Source organism: Hemicordylus capensis, chromosome 5 (genome assembly GCF_027244095.1).
Source record: "Hemicordylus capensis ecotype Gifberg chromosome 5, rHemCap1.1.pri, whole genome shotgun sequence".
Taxonomy (NCBI): Eukaryota; Metazoa; Chordata; class Lepidosauria; order Squamata; family Cordylidae; genus Hemicordylus; species Hemicordylus capensis.
This window is the reverse complement of record NC_069661.1, coordinates 145648180-145665672: the sequence shown is the minus strand read 5'-3', so window position 1 is coordinate 145665672 and position 17493 is coordinate 145648180. Positions and strand designations below refer to the sequence as shown.

Sequence of the window (17493 nt, the reverse complement as noted above, 5' to 3'; positions counted from 1 at the left end):
CCCCTTATTCTTTTCCTCATTAATTCTTGCTTCTTCCTGATTTGGATCTACAACCTGCTTTCTTTTTATTTCCTTCCCATATTACTTCATTCTCATTCCTCCTCACAGACTGGATCTACCACAATGCAATTTCAGGGAAATCTATTGTGCTTGACCTGTATTTTGGAACTCGTTTTAGACATCTGACACAGACACTTCAGAAACTATAAGTAAATATCTGCTCCACCAACTTCTCCATTCAAGACCCAGGCTGACCGGTGAGTAGTCAAATGTGGTGATCTGGTGGCAGCACATATACATTACTTGAGACATTATTTTGGAAGATAATGCTCAACCAAAGTGCTGATCCTTGCAGCAAACCAGTTCTTGCAGTGTTCTTTCCAGGCCAAGAATAAGGACTACATCTATTGTGACCTTCAACAGATATGGCTTCAATCACAGAAGTTGCATATATCCATTTTAAAATTATCCATTTTAAACACAAAAATCAGAACATCCAGAAAAAAAGTGGGGCTTGTAATCTCCAACAGCTCTGCTCTGGAATGCTGTCTGACATCGTTTTATTGATCTTTAGACATCAATGGTGACCTTGCAGGCTATACCCATCTCTTTTTGGCATGTACAGATTTTTAGCATTTATAATAGATTGCCCTTTATCTTTGTGATCTACTCAAATTCTTTGTAATATAAGGAGGCTAAAAAAATGACACATTTTAAAATGAAAGATGTGATTCTGAAGCACTGAAGAAAACACTAGAAACTCCTCTGCCTTCAATTTCCGATTTGCTAGCTTTGAGAGTTCAATCCTGTTTTCCCACTTCTGGGAACTCCACATATGCACTCAGCATGGCCCCCAGCAGGTCGTGTCACTGTAGTACCAATTTGCTGTTTTTCATTGTAGTTAACATAATTAAAATGAAAGCCATGACTGACCTATGTTAATCCTCTGTGACTGGGGCTGTGGCTTTTCTGCCGTCTTTGACAACTACTGCTGCAGATCCCTTGCTCTTATCTTGTGTACAATGTGAGCAAAATGATTTTGCTAATGTTCATTTTCCCCCATCCCAACATTTTACTTGGTTTAGTGCATGAGAGATTGTAGATAATATTTCATCTAAGGCTGCTAAGAACTCACCTTTGCCTTCCAGGTGATGACTTTTTATGACCCCCATGGAAAGAGAATTTCAGAGCTAAAGAGCAAACACTGAGGTTGCCCCTTGATATATGCATAAGATGCACAGAAAACACTCAGATCTAGGAATTGCAATGGTTGGTACAGTGTCCCATCCTATTCTATCTCCCTCCTACACTACATCAGCAAATGTTTTGTGAAAATGGAAATAAGAGAAGAAGGCATATGATTATTCTGTTGAACTCTGAAGCCCACCTGACCCATTGTGCCTAACTTCAGTTCTAAGGGAGTAGGCTTCATTTGTGGGAAGTAACACAAAGATTATCTCTGAGGGAGAAGCTAGAGTCAGCCCCAACAGTATGGGAAGTTTATGGGGCTAAAACAGCCTCAATGAGGAAAGCACCCTTGCTTTCCACAGCATTCCATGGAGTGGCGGACATGGCTGAAAGGGCTGTGCTCAATCCTGTGTTGTTTTCAGTCTTGTTAAACCTTATGCGGATTCAATTTTGTGTTGATTCGGCCATGCCCTTTCAGCAGCATGGCTGGAAGGGCTCTGTTGAATTCATGGCTGAAATGAATAGTGTTGAATCTTGATCCTGTCTTCTAAGCCATGAACAAGTTCAGTGATTCGAGGGCAGCAAGTGGCACTTTAAAAAGTGAGTAGAGCAGGTCCTTACCTGTGTCCCGCTGCTCCATGCAGCTTCCTGCTGCTGCAGCACTCCCCTCAACAGCCCACGCGCAGCGGTGGCATGCAGACTGGTCTCTGCGCATGGGTGTGGTCGACTTCATTGCCCTATAGACCCTTTGCAAGAAGCTTGAATGTTGAACTTCTGATGAATAAGTTTACTATATATGGGCAAGTGGCTCTATAATTTCTTAACTTACAATAAGTGCATAATACACTATAGAAGAAAGATGTGCAATATGATTACTACGAGGGAGATCTTGGGAAAATGGCGAAAACCTCTTTGGACTAGAAAGAGGTTGAAAGTACATTCTCTTCAAGAGAATATGTTACAAAAAAAAGTCACTGAGGAAGACCAAGGAAGTCGAAACACATCTGACTCTATAAGGAATGATCAGAACTTGAACTCACCAGGAATCATAAGAGTATAGGATTCAATCAGCATATGCCTGAGGACTTTTTATGATATAAGAATTAATAAACTAATCAGAATATGCTTGAAGATTTCTTATATACTATGACATTTAAACTTTTAAGTATTTCTATTATGTACCATCAATTGTCTTTTGTATATACATATTGTTAGCTATACTATAGCTATGCCTGATCTTTTACACTACTACATTTATCAGGCCAACCAAAGCCATTTCAACCCGATAGCGCACTCTAAAGCCAGTTTGAAATGGGTCTAGATAATAATCAGTTTTTTCCAGGTTTCCTTTTTTTTGCCCCCAATATGCATCACTTTATACTTGCTTACAATGAACCACATTTGCCATTTTGTCACCAATTCCCCCAGTTTGGATAGACCATTTTTGAGTTTCTCACAATCTGTTGGGGATTTTACTACTGTAAACAGTTTCATGTCATCTGCAAATTTGGCCACTGCTAGTCACCCCAACTTCTAAATCGTTTATGAACAAGTTAAAGAGCACTGGTCCCAGCACCGATCCCTGGGTGTCCCCACTTCTTACTTCCCTCCATTGTGAAAACTGTACATATAGACACAGTCCAAATGTTTGAGCACTTAATTATTTGTACAACTGAACTGCTAACATGAACAAGGACAAGGGTCCCCAGACACAGGTCTCTTACATAGGGCTGCACTTTGAGGACACTCAGAAGCAGCGAGAGACTGTTCCTTGCTTTAAGAAAACCATACTTCTGAAGTCCAGTATGAGGTCAAAGACTAGTCCTCTCCCCTTTCACAAATGTGCTTGTTGGAGTTCAAGAGTTTCTCGAGTCACTCAACAACAGCTAACACTGAAACAATAACTGACAGAGCAATCAATAATCTATAAAATCCAATGGACAACTCCCAAAGCCCCAAAGTTCATGGAAACTCTACCACTAAAGGTTCACCCTTCCCGTTCCCACTAAGCCATAGTCCACACATTTTCTGAAACTCGCTAGTTAGTTCTGAAAACTCACAAGGAATGGTGACCAGATCTAAAAGCACCATAAGCAACAGAAATTAGCATTGCCTAAAAGTAGGATCCAAGATAACAGGCACTCTAAGAATATTCTGGGTTCTACATACATAAATATCAAAATGGCCTAGTTTTGCCACATGAGTTACAGATACTAAGAATAGTCATATATGCACACGTGGTTGTAAAAGCATTAATTTCCATTTAGCCTACCCTGCCTCCCCCACCCAAAACTTGAGAAAATAATAACTCTATATTTAGGCAAAGTCATCACTATTAATCTTTGTTTATTCTAACCTTACCCAGGTTTTGTCTCTGTACAGTGCCTAGGGAGCATAATTTACTCTGCAAATTCCCTGAGCTATGCTAGTGCGCAAGCTGCTGCTGATGTCACTTGCTGACATGTTCCTCAGGGCAACACTGGAGGCCATGTTCTTCTCTTGCATCATGTCCCCTCTAGGATTCAGCTCTTAATTAACACTTTGAGACATTTCAGCCCCAAACAGCAAACCTGCTGGAGCGATTAGCAATGGTTACAATAATATGCAATGTCACCCCAGTCTTTAAGAGGGAAGGTGAAACAGTGGATACATACATATCAGAAATTCAGAAAAATACCTGTAAACTGAACGGCCATTTAGAAAGATCAGTAAGGCAAGTAGGAAGCTTTTCAGCGATGAAAACACAGCTGGGAAGCTTGAAACGTTGTTAGTATAAAGAAGCTGTTCAGGTTCAGAAGATAACAAGGGAGGATCATGAGCATAGCAAAATACCCTGGAGGAGGGCAGTACACTGAGAAACCACGGAGCCTACTAATGATAAAGAAATCGACTGGCAAACCAGGCAGAGAAAGCACAAAATGCTTTAGTAGGTTGGGCCACAGCAGAATGAAAAGCCAAACTATATTTTTATCTAGTGACTGACAAAACAAACCCTTCAGAAATAATGAATTAAGAGTACAAAAACTGTGTAGCAAAATTAGATTTTGAAATCTTTAAGAGACTATAATCTAAAGTCCCCTGCTAACTAAACTATCTAAAGTCCCCTGCTAGCTGTGCAAAGAGGCACCTTTTTAATGTGGTGATTCTCTTTATTTAGCAGGAGGAGAGCAACTGGCCCTTTCCAACCCCAGCACAGTACCTACAGTGACTGTTGCTGGTGTCTATCTTATATTTCTTTTTAGATTGTGTGAGCCCTTTGGGGATAGGGTTCCATCTTATTTATTTATTATTTCTCTGTGTAAACTGCCCTGAGCCATTTTTGGAAGGGCGGTATAGAAATCAATCAATCAATCAAACAAACAAACAAACAAACAAACAAATTTTTACTCAATGCACTATATGAGTACTTCTATAGAAGGGAGAGTATGCACCCAAAACTAATGAGGTTGCAGAGTTTCAAAATTGCTGGCTGAAATATGTGACTGAAATATGAATTTAAGTCACTCCAAAAGATAAATAATAGTAAATATTTAATAAGGTAAATATTAGTGCCTTGCAAAGTTTTTATCTGGATTTTAATCCTCCCTACCTCTTTCCCACCCATTTAATAATCTTTGGTGGTACTCCAGCAGCAGTGTGAGGAAGGAATCTCACTCTCTCATAGGCCCCTTTCCCTGGGACATGCTGCTATGGCTATTGAATCAGCGAGGGCGGGGGAAGAGAAGTGGGTGTTGGGACTCCTTTCATTCCTTCATCCCACCGCTACCACCAGAATACCAAGCCAGACAAGTGGGGGACGAGGAAGCATTTGGAAGCTCTCTGAGGGTTGAGAGCATCTCACTGTATGCCCAGTGACATTATCAGAATATTTCACAACCTATTTAGTTTCCTGTTTGCCATTTGGCAAGGGGTACACAATCTGTCAATCAATAACTGGAGCATCTGTCCTCTGCTAGCTAAATAATGATCTCACTTTCCATCATGAAGTCATCTTTCTGCATATATCGTCCTATACCCATTAAGTTGATGCTGCCCGATGGTTCACAGGCAGTGAAAAGCAGCATATACACACGAGTCAAACATGGACTCGAGGGGAAAAAATTAAATGTTAATAGCAATGGTTATAAAACAAGCAAAAATTCACCCTATACTTACTATCAGGGCTGTAGATCTGTTGCTCAGGAGTTTTTCAATGTCCCGGGCTGCACTTTCCACCAGCTGCCGTGCATTGTTGGCTTCTACTGTATATAAATCTTTGTTTCGCATATATATCTGCAAAGCAAAGGAAATGAGAAACAATCAAGGCACTGTTTAGAGACTACACATAGACATTTTAGTGCAACATGGGCTCAATCGGGATCCCAAAGCTATTTTCATTTCACCAAGAGCAGTCCTAGTTGAGTCAAGGTACAGTAAAACATTTGGCAGGAGGGAAAATAATTGTGTCACACATTGCTGTTAAAATTACCTAGCTTCATATTTAACATCTCAACTATGCAGAAGTTCATGTGCTCCATAAAGTATGAAGCACTTACTGCTAGATAGCTCCTCCACCCCACAGCTTCATACCCAACAAGCAGCTCAGTTTACTCATGAAAAATATGCTTGCGCCCTGAGTGGCACTAAGGCAGTGTTCTTCACGGTGAGGTCCGGGGGCAGTGGCAGCCCCCGCCCCCCATCAAAACTAAGTGCAGCCTCCTGACTAATTCTTTATCGGGTCTGTGTGAAGGAAGCTTCAAACAAAGCTGAATACTCTGCTAGCCCCCTGTGAGAGATGGCCGCTTTGCCCAGTGCTGAAGAGGGGGCTCCTTTAAGGAAAACTAAGCCCTCTTAATCCTCGACACCATCTTGAAAGGTGTGCACAGAGTAATGGGAATTGTAGCCCTTCCCAGCACTCTCTCTTGAAGGGCCCTCCCAACACTAAGAGAAGAGAAATATGGTGTGGAGGTCAGCACAGTGGGAACTAACTCTCACGATGAAGATTTTCCCCCCAAAGTGGGTCCCGCTTGAAAAATAAGGAAGATCACTACACTAGAGAAACACAAGCTGTCCATACCTACGTTAATACACTGGTTTCAATAGGAAGGCCTAAATATCTTGCGAGTCTGGTCTCCCTCCACTAAAGAAATCAAGTTTCCTAATATATGCCAGTTACAAAAAGAGTCCTACTGTTAAGTTATCCAACACTTTTAAATGTATGGCTTGCTTATCAACCATTATCATGATTTTCCCATCCATGCTGTGAGTTAGGTTATTCATCTTTCTTCTATTCTTTGGATGGACAATTATGACAGAGCAGCATTTTTTTCCAAAACCACCAATGGTTGGTACACAAAAAATGCTTGTATCTAACCCGATTGCTCAACATTTGATTACTCACAGCTTGTGCATACAGACCAACTGCACTGAAAAGTCTCTGGAGGTGGCTGCAGTGATATGAATCTTCCATTTCTGGTGTTTAATCTGTAAGCAGCATTACACCACTGTAAAGAATCTCTTTGGTAAGTGTTATTTTCTCTGCTCTTTTGGTAGATCTATGTGGCACTGGGGTGGGGGGTGTCATTAAAGATGGGTAGGGAGAGCAAATTAATTAGGAATAAAATTAACCCGTGCCCCTATAAACCTACGCACATAATCCAAAACATTAAGGGGAAAATTCAAATTAATTAAAATCAACAGGAATTCTACTATTGACCTCAAGAGGATGTACACTGCAGTCTGTGTCTGTGGAAACCTTAAGGCTAGATGAGTAACTAAGGGAAATGCATTTATGAATCCAACAGATGGCCTGAGTTTACACACGCATTAGGCCTCTGTGAAACACTGCTTAATGGGTGTCTCGCCATCTTAAGGGAAGTAAACCCAGGCAACATGAACATGCAGCTGGGCCCAATACTAATTCACTGGCCAACTTCCAGCAGCTTCTGACACAACATATTTCAAATAGGGAAACTATTGGGGTTTTGAAACTATTAACAAACCCAAACAGCAACTCCAAGCTAATCAAGCTACAGTTGCACAGAAGCCACTTAAGACCAAAGATGTGCAGGATGAATGGGAACAAAACAACAATTCAGCGGCCCTTGCAGTCCTCACAAAAAGCAGCTTTGATGCATCTTAACGATAGTCTATTTTGTATTCTAGGATATGGCGTATGAAAAATCTACCCAGTATCAGCCTCTGTACCCAAATACCCATTACCTGTTTTTAAGACTGGGTTATTGTTCTACAACTCAATTGAAAATTAGTTGCCTTGCATGGAAACCAACTTCCAGAGAGGGAACCCTATTAATTTGTTGCAGCAAAACATACCAAGACCTGTGCCACCTTAAAGACAAATACATTTACTGTGGACTATAAAAACCTATATTCTAGTAAATGGGTTAGTCAGTCTTGAATGTGTCACAAGATTCTGTAGTGTTAAAAAGCAAGCCAGTCCGCTTCAAAAGCAGGCCATACCAAGACTTTTTGGTAGTGGCACACCCACCCATCAGCCTGCTAGACCACATGACTCACCAAGGTCTCTCAATATACACCTTGGAAAGCAGATCTTTTGCTCTCACATTTCTGTCCCAAGGATTACATTGCCCATCTACATTTCTATAGTTTCTAACATTCGCTTTAAAAACTTCTGGCACCATTAGACTGAACACCTGAAGTAATTGCAAATATTTTTCTTCTGGAATTTTTTCATACCCGGCTTTTAGTTTGCATCTGCTCTGGAATGGAGGAGCGCATTCACATATCAGCCAAATTTACCCCAAAGTCCCTGTGAACTACTGGGGAGCACTTCACACACAATTTGGGTTTTTCATCACACGTTAGAGTGCTGCCCAAATTATATCCAGGGTAAAAAAAATCCAGGGTCAGTTTTTGGGAGCAACTTCAACCTCACAGTAAACCTGCAAAACCTGCAGTGAAGCCTGCTGTCTGGGAAACCTCCTGGCAGAAAACATTTTGTTTCCAAAAAATAGTGTCTCTGAGCAAATGCTGAGTGCCTTCCCCCTTTGAAAACACTGGGGAATGTTTTCCACGCTGCAGTACTTCCAATTTACAAGCAAGGGTGCCCCTAAATGGACCTAAATGCAAGTTTTACTCTGGTACAAAGATAATGGAGTACAGAATAAAAACACATCTGGCAGTTGGAAGGGCACTTGTTTGCATAAGCCATTTTCTTTCAATATACACAAAAGGTACAGACACTTTGTAAGGTTGCCAGGTATTGATCTGAAGTTTCAAGGCTCAACCCTCCTCCTCAGGGTCTCCAGGGAACAGGATAAAAACTCCTGGTAAAAGGGCAGGACCAAAGGACTAAGATCTGGATACATGGCTGAAAGCGTTTGCTAGTAGCTATGCCTGTGTGCACAAGACACCAGCCTGAACCAGCAGTATAGCCAGGCTCTGTTCCTCAACCTATCAAGAACCATCCTCCAACTCTATTCATTTACTACCTCAGTACAACACAAAGCGTTCTCCTTTGTTATGCTTGACACAGAGCGATCAAATATATCAACAAAAGTGTATTAGTCTTCAGCCAGCTTCTAAAGAGCATATTTGAATATGTGTTTATCACCGCTTTGACAAACAGTGTAGAACTTGCACTAACCATTTGCCTTTAAGAGCATTTGCCTTTAAATGTAATTACGCTGTTTTGTTAAAAGCGCTTCAAATTGATGGTAAAATTTTATAACTTTTTACAGACCACAGACTTATTTCACTGCTAAGTGGAATCTCTAATGCCAAAGACAAATACTCCTGTTTATTTCACTAATGTCAATAGATAAGCATGCTTCCACCTCAAGGGAGAATGTCACTGTTTCCTCATTGTTCTCTAGATATTGCGTATTTATTGAGACTTAATGGTCTGCAATACTTTTCCACACATTGGTACAAAGCCACACACAAATATAATACTTGCTGTCTGGTTTGAAGGACAGCCAAGGACCTAACAGCATGTCCTCCCCTCCACCATGTCTTCAAGGACATATTTTTATATATTCTCACAAAGAGAGAGATACCTTCAAGGTTACCATGGGAAGCTGGAACATATCTGTGTGAATCAAGTGGATAAAGGATGAGCCATATAATGAGCACACACATTATATAATATCTTACACAAAGATATCGTTGCTAGGGACTGATGCATCACAGACTTCTTCTCCCCACTTGCTGCTCTTAATGAAGGAAAAATCAAGTTTACAGCAGTCCTGCAATATAAGGTTTTTCAGAGACGTGGGGCCTTTGCTTTGCTTCTACAGAGAAACCAATTGTAAAAATTGGACACTGTACAATTCCTTAATGTAGAACAGTTCATTCAAATGCTAATTTACTAGCAGAAATGTCTTCACCTTAAAAATATGGGGAAGGAAATAAAGACCTTTCAATTCTTTAATAATTTATTTTCATTTACAGGAGGACCTTCTTACTCCTGGATCCAGCATACACAATTTTGCATATCAGCAGTTGGGTAATTGACACCCAACCTCAGTATACATGGGAAAAAATGGGTGGGGGGGGTTTAAATCCACATATCCACAGAGCAGGGATGGCTGGAAATGACCTGAGGTAATTTCCAGTTGCCATTTGGAACTTATTGGTGTATTGCTGGATTGCTGGGGCCCCACAGAGCACAGTAAGCCACTTCTCCTCATGTTTCTAGGGCCATTTTCACCATTTTCCCTCTTTTTTGTGACCTCCAGGAACCTAACCCCCACAACCCCATACACATAATTTTTATTTATTTATTTAAAATATCTCTACAATTTAAAATATTTCTATTCTATATGGTTTTTAAATCATTCTAATAATGATTCAGTATTAGCGGTTTATTATCTGCAGTAATTGCAGAGAATTGAACCCCCACATATACTTAGGTCCTCCTGTATTTACTAACGTACCCTGTGTAGTCAAGGCTCCTGAAGCCTGTTCTAACAAGGGTCTCTCACTGGACCACTAAGCCTGGTGAAACTTCTTTGTCATAAACACACTCAAATCACATACCCTTCTACATGCCACAGATTAAAACAGGAGTCACGGCCTGAAACAAGTGTGTGGACTCTCTCTAACATTATATGCCAATATATGCTATACTTACTTACTCTGCTATTTTATTTTATTTATTTATTGTTGCATTTCTATACCGCCTTTCGTTAAAAGACAACCCCAAGGCGGTTTACAAAAGTTAAAAACACAAACAATAGTCTGGCCTGCACTGGCTTCTGAAGTAGAGTTTGTTAAACTGGAACTAGATGGTACAAAAATGACATGGATTATTTGTGTTACTGGATTTATATTTGTATCAATAGATTTGTATTAATGTATTATTTGTATTAGTAGATTAGTAGCAGCCACTTAAAGCAGTAGCCTTGCACATTCGCCTATTCTATTCATTGTAAAATCCACTAATACAAACCATGGACAATCACATGACTACACAATGTTGTAAGTCTCCCTTCCCATGCAACCAGGAGCAATGAAATGGAGTGAGGGTGGGGGAAACTCTAAACACTATAGCACCTATTTTTCCTAGGGGTAATGCAAAGCTAATGCAAGCCTGTTTTCTGAACAACCATCTCTTTCCTGCCATATGCAGTAATGGAACCCTTTCTCATGATCTGTGAGAAGGGCTTGACAGCGGGCAGTGGGGAAATCTGTTCAAACATACCTTCTTGCAGATTATTGCTCTGTTGTTCCTGGGCACACTGATCATGCACCCAGACAACTGGACGTTTGGGTCCAGGATGCGTGATCCGGCCCCCTGGAACTCCCACAATGCAAGTGTGCAATGCATTGTGCTGATCGCCGCTGCAACAGGTGTGCACTCGTCTGTGTTGCAGCACCGGCTAAAAACAGCCAGTGCTGCACATGGCTACAAAAATGGGGCTAAAGGAGCACTCACTCCCTTAACCCCGTTTAAACGGTAGGTGGGTTTGCCACCACAGTGCCGCCAGAAGCTGCTTAGCTGCCACAGGTTCACACGTGCAGGCGAGAGCAGGCTTGGCTGCCTTAGCCTGCTCTCAGCTGTGCATATGAACAGCCTCATGGTGTTCAGGAACTGTCCCCTCAGAAACTTTGGCTGCAATTCTCAATTCACTCCACAGAAATCCTCACTGAACCCAATGAGACTTACTCAATGAAACACATTAGGATTGTGCTGCCAGAATTCTGGAGATGTGGACATGAGAGCCGAAACCTGAAGAATGGTGACTCCATTGTGTGTTTGTATACACTAACAACACAAAATATATATAAAGAGAGAGAGAATGATTTACTAAGGCCAGGTACCAGAAAAATCTAGTCCATTCCTCAAAAATAGGGACACTACTGCAACAAATGAAAATCACCATATTGACAGTTTTTAGTCTTGCTGAGGTTGATAAAATATATCTCTGTTGTCATAATTACCTCACAAAGCTGGTATAATATGTTATCGTTATCTGCTGGCATTGTAACTGGCACTCTCCATTTTAAGCATCTCTATGTCCATATAGCAAACCTTAGGGCTGGATTAACAGAAGTCACACTTTGGATATTGTCCTTTCTCAAAAGCATTTTTTTCCCAAATTCTTTATATTTATACACACAGTATTCCTTCTCCTTCCTTGGGTATTTTCTGCTGGTTATCTATATATGAAAGCAGTTCTATCAATGTCCTGTTGCTCTGTGGACAGTCTCAAAAAACAAACTCCATGGGCAATACTGTTTTGTTTTAACATGCAGCAGTCATCATCCTGATTTTAATTGCTTCTTGAAAGGGGTCCACTGGAGTGCACTGTGAGCCAAGATACCCATGCTAGACCTGTGTGCAAATTAGTTTTTTTGTTGGGTTCCCCCTCCCCATCTTCTTCTGGTGTGTTGATATATTTTTCCACTTCACTTATTGGGTTAATTAGTGATGGTATTATGTTGTTTTGCCTATTAATAATTATTTACTGATGAATTAATACCTTATTAAGCTCTTATTCATTTACCTCTTCATTCCTGCATATATTTATCATTTTTATAGTAACCTACCAAGAGATCAGGAGGCTGTTGGTTCAAATCCACGCTGGTGTGTTTCCAAGAATATGGGAAACTCCTATATTGGGCAGCAGTGATACAGGAAGGTGCTGAAAGGCATCATCTCATACTGAGCGCAAGATGGTAAACCCCTCCTGTATTCTACCAAGAAAACAAAATGGCTCTGTGGTTGCCAGGAGTCAACACCAACTCGATGGCACAACCTTTCCTTTCCTATGAGCCAATTCCAACTGTTTTGTTTCTGCTGTTTTGCTTTTTTGCTGTGAAGTTTTCATCAATTGAGTATGGTGGTTCACATGGTTACTTGGAATGTGAAGGTACTGGGTCAGCCTTTGAAACTCCACCACATGTTGACCAAGTTGAGGGAAATGCCTCTGCTTTAAAACACACCTGCCTCTGCTTTAAAACACACACACCAAAAAAAAACACCTGCCTCTGCTTTAAAACACACACACCAAAAAAAAAAAAAAAAACCACACAAGAAACCCATATTTTCCCAGTTGATGAATTGCTCTTGCAACGAGCATGGATGAGGAACATCTTTGTAAGTGATAATTCTAAGAGGGCAAAGGGTATGGCTATTTTAATTCAAAAATCTTCTAAATTAATTGTTGAGAATGAAGCATATTAAACAGCATAACATATCCTCTATCCGTGATACTCAAGGTAATGTCCACAGAGATCCTTAATTTATAAATCAGCAGGGGTTTTGTGTTTTGTTTTATTCTAAGCTGCATAGGAGTAGTATATCTAATATTGATGCAGACATGGATTGTTTCCTGAAAGAGGTGTGTCTTCCACATTTAACACAAGATCAGTTCATTCATTTAGCTGCACCTTCTCTACAGAAAATAATGACCACAATTAAATCTATGAAATCCAGAACGGCCCCGGGGCCCGATGGATTTTCTGTGGAGTTTTACAACACATATATTCGTTTCTTGGCTCCAATTTTATTGGAGGTCTATAATTACACTTTTCTTAGTAAGTAATTTCCTCCTCAATGAAGCTTATATAAGCTTAGGCCCAGTAAAGATCCTGACTTATGTACCTAGCTATAGACCTATCTCTGTTAAATGTTGACACTAAAATATTGACATAAACACTAGCACCTAAGGTACAGACTGTGATTCCTACCATTATTCATCCAGTTCAGACAGGGTTTAAATCTGGCCACAGAGGATCAGATAATATTAGATTGTTGGTTGATGTACTAGCCTTATCCTCGGAGAAACAAGACCCGGCCACTATAATTACCTTAGATGTGGAGAAGGCATTTGACATGGTCCATATGGGATTCTTGATTAAATTTGGATTTCCCAAGTTTTTTTGATGTGTTACTATGCTATATATGGCTCCTTATTCACAAGTCATCACCAATGGTCTATTGTCCCCTTCAATTAGGCTAGAACGGAGCACACATCAGGGATGTGGTCTATTCTTTTTTCAAAATGGTGCTAGAACCCCTATCTGGTGCTATTAGGGACTGATAATATAAGAGCATTATATTAGATGGGATTGAACACAAGTTGGTTTTATATGTAGATGACATTTTGTTTTATTGATAAACCAGAGGTCTCAATTACTAATCTTATTTCTTTAGCTCAAAAGTTTGGTAATTTATTAGGTTTATTAATTATTATTTATTATTATTAGGTTATAAACTATGTAAATTGGATTTGATGCCTTTAGGTTCTACAGATTTTCCTGATGAGTAAGGGTTTGGGATTTCAGGTGGTGTCCAGAGAGCCTCTTGTGTACTTAGGCACAGTAATTTCTAGGAAGCTTTCTCAATTAATAAATTCAAGTTTTCCCACATTTTTGTTCAAATGAGAAGTGACTTAGATTGGTGGGTTATGATTCCATTGAGTATCTGGGGCAAAATAAGTGTGATTAAGATTAATCTGAGGCACATATATATTTTAAGAGGTGTTCCAATTCTTGTACCTTCATCATATTTTAAGCAAGTCTGTAAATTAGTCAATGACTTCTTATGGCAAGAACACCCACCCAGATTTTCACTTCGTAAACTTCAATTACCTTTTGAAGGAGAAAGTTTTAACCTTCTGCATCTTCAAGCTTATCATTGGGCATTTATTCTATCTTCAGTCTTAGGGTGGAAAAAGTCCCAGGTTTCGGTCACACCTTGGACACAGCTCAAAAGTTATTATTTGCCTCCACTGAAATTTTGGCAGGTGCTGGGTTCATCATTTGTTCATGTAACTAGGTTACTGATGTTTAAAACCACAAGGTTTTAACATCCAAAAATATATATGGAGAACTTCATACATAGACATGGTTTCAATTCTTTCCAGCATGAAAAGCTTACATTGTGGGAAAATCCCTGTCTGAAGATGGCTCATAAAAAAAAATTATTGGGGTAACTGGGCCTCCCACAATGTAATTACATTAGATCAATTTATCTCTTCTGAAGCTGTTTTGAAATCTTGTGATACTTTGAGATCCAAGTTTGATTTATCTTTAAATGCTAGCTGGCAGTTTATTCAGCTATAACATTTACTACCCTAGGGTATTGTGATATAAGTGGTACTGTGTTTTTATAACTGTGTTATATGTTCTATTTCCTTGTTGTGCTGGTCATAGACTGTAATAAACCTTGAACTGAACTATAACATTTACTATCACAGCTTTTTGGTCCTGAGACAATTGGAGTTTCTGAAACTCCATTTCTATTATTTGACCTGGAACATCTATTTGATGCACATAAGCCTATAACCTCGCTCTTTAAGCTTTAAGAAGCTTAAAGACATTGATAAGATTAATATTGATTATATCAGAGATTTTTGGAACAATGATCTTGAATTATCTTATTAAATCAATGGCAGGTTGCTTTGAAGGCAGTGAGTTTGACATGATTAGACAAGAAAATATTACATCCCACACAGTTTCTTTTCATGCACATGAAGTCTAAACAAAATGTCAGCTGTTTCCAAAGTACTTCATCTTCTTTATTATTTAAATTAACAAAGACTCAAGAGTAGAAAGTAAACTGCCCTCAAAGATAAGCAGTAGCTTCATAAAAATTAGTAGCTTCTGAATGGTTCTTCTGAAATTTAAATTTTTCCATTCATTTTCAGCATTACAGTGCGGGTTCTTTTCTGCCATCTCTTTATACATTGAGAATTAAGGCTGAAAGACAACCATTTGCCAAAGACACACAAGGTGGTTAGAGTTCAAGTGGTCTTGAACTCAAATCTCAGAGATTTCAATCTAGCTCTGTGCACAGGTGTGGATAGCTATTGCACTGAGAACACACAAACCTGACAGGCAACAGAAGTTAATTTTATGTCTTGATGGGACTAGGAATCAAGGTATATGACTAAGAATAAATAGAATAAATAGTTGTGATCTGCACCACTTCAGGCTGCAGGTTGGAGCTCCCCGATTGTTCCCCCATACAAAAAATACCTTTGGGTCAGTCATGACTAGAATGTTTCTTCCCAGTCATGGGTGTAACGATAGGGGGGCAGGGGGGGCACGTGCCCCGGGCGCCACTGTTTGACCACGGGGGGGCGCTAAAAAGTGCCCCCTTCGAGCCCCTGCCTTTCCGTTAACAAAATTTTTTGGTTTGCATTTTTTTTTTTTTGCGCAGCAGGCAGTGTGTGGGATGCATTACCAGTCCCCCTCCCCCTCCCCAGGTCCTGGCGCCCCACCATTGCTCTGGGCACCGCTGCGGCGCGGGCGCCTAAAGTTACAGTGAGTGCCTGCCTGCTTGCTGCCCTTCGGCGAATCGGCGTCGAGTCAGTCACATCAATATCACTCCGCTCCGCTCGCTGACGTGCCGTCCCCGCCCGTGGTGCCCCCCCACCAGTCGCGCATGCATGTCTGCCGCCTCGTGGACTTCGTCTTCCTTCCTCACGCAGCGCGGCAGCAACCACGATGAGGCAGGCAGTGTGTGTGAGTGACCAGCGCTTTGTGCAGCACAGGAGCGGTCGGAGGAAGGATCTGCCTCAGCCTGTTCAATCAATAAAGCAAGCGTTAGCCAAGGACAACAAGGTGTGTGTGTGTGTTTGTTTCTTAATCTTATTACTTTGCAAAGTTTGCTCTCTTCAAAGCAGAGAGTGGGCGCCGCGCAATTTGCTAGCAGGAAGGTCCCCCAGCGTGCCTTCCTCAGTGGCTTCTGTCTGTGCTGTCACGTGTGGACCGCACCTTTGTTTAATTCGCAGGACTGACATGGAGAAAGCAAGGCGAGGGCTGAGGGGTTTGTGGCTAGGGGAGGGGGAGAAGCAGGGACAGAGATCCTCTGGAACTGGAAGCCCCGGGTTGCTCAGGGGCAGCGGGGGGCTCCTGCTTCCTAGCGGCGGCAGCTCAGCTGCTCGGAGTCCAGCTATGAGGGGAACGAGAGAGAAGAAGAGTCACTGTAACTTTAGGTGCCCACGCAGCGGCGGCGCCCAGAGCAATGGGGGGGGCGTACATAAACAGCACCTCTGAGCATGTTCCTTCCAGGACTACCCCTGCAGCCATCTGTCCCAAAGGAAACACATTGCTGACAGCACGTCTGGAGACACAGCCCCACACACACGGGCACTTTTCGACTCGGGCGTCTGTCTGCGTCATCATTATTCTTAATTAAAGCGTGCAGCACTCGGCAACAAGGTGTGTGAACTAACTTCTCTGTGTCATGTGGTGTGAGGAGGCACCCGCACCGTCCGTTGCTTCCCTACCAGCGGCGTGCTAGGAGACACAGCTGAGCAGGCTGTGTCTGTTATCGTCAGTTTATCTTTGCTCGCTGCAAACCTTCCTCCCAGATTCACAACATGTCTCCCCCGAGTTCCCCCCCCCACCCTTTTGCTGAGCCTTCGAATCGTGGTGATTTGCAATTAAAACAGATTTGCTTGTATAAGCCGGCGACAAGGTGTGAACTACTTCTCTGTGTCGACAAGGTGTGAACTACTTCTCTGTTTCGTGTGAGGAGGCACCCGCACCGCATTGCTTCCCTACCAGCGGCGGTGTGCTAGGAAGGAGACACAGCTGAGCAGGCTGTGTCTGTTTATATCACTTTATCATTGCTGCAAACCTTCCTCCCAGATTCACAATGTGTCTCCCCCCACCACCTTTTTGCTGAGCCTTTGTGGTGATTTGCAAACAGATTTGCTTGTATAAGCCAAGCACCTGCTTAGGATTTATCTCCCCCCCGCCCGTTAACTTGCTGAAAAAAGCAGGTGACTCCTACCTGCCAGAGGTAGATCATTTTCTTGGGGAGGATGGCAAGGTAGGAAACGAAGATTTTTAGGTAAATCAGCAGGGATTTCTTCTCCCTTGTTC

General features: G+C 41.4%; 1 protein-coding gene across 7 annotated transcripts in view; it reads right to left on the bottom strand.

Annotated features, from left to right (window-relative positions):
• Window positions 1–17493, bottom strand: part of CACNA2D1 (calcium voltage-gated channel auxiliary subunit alpha2delta 1) — a 642096-nt gene that overhangs the window by 513714 nt on the left and 110889 nt on the right. For all 7 annotated transcript variants that reach the window (XM_053252730.1, XM_053252724.1, XM_053252726.1 and 4 more), the window contains exon 3: window positions 5344–5460. In XM_053252730.1, coding sequence (XP_053108705.1) covers window positions 5344–5460 — 117 coding nt within the window. The remainder of the gene's footprint in view (window positions 1–5343; window positions 5461–17493) is intronic.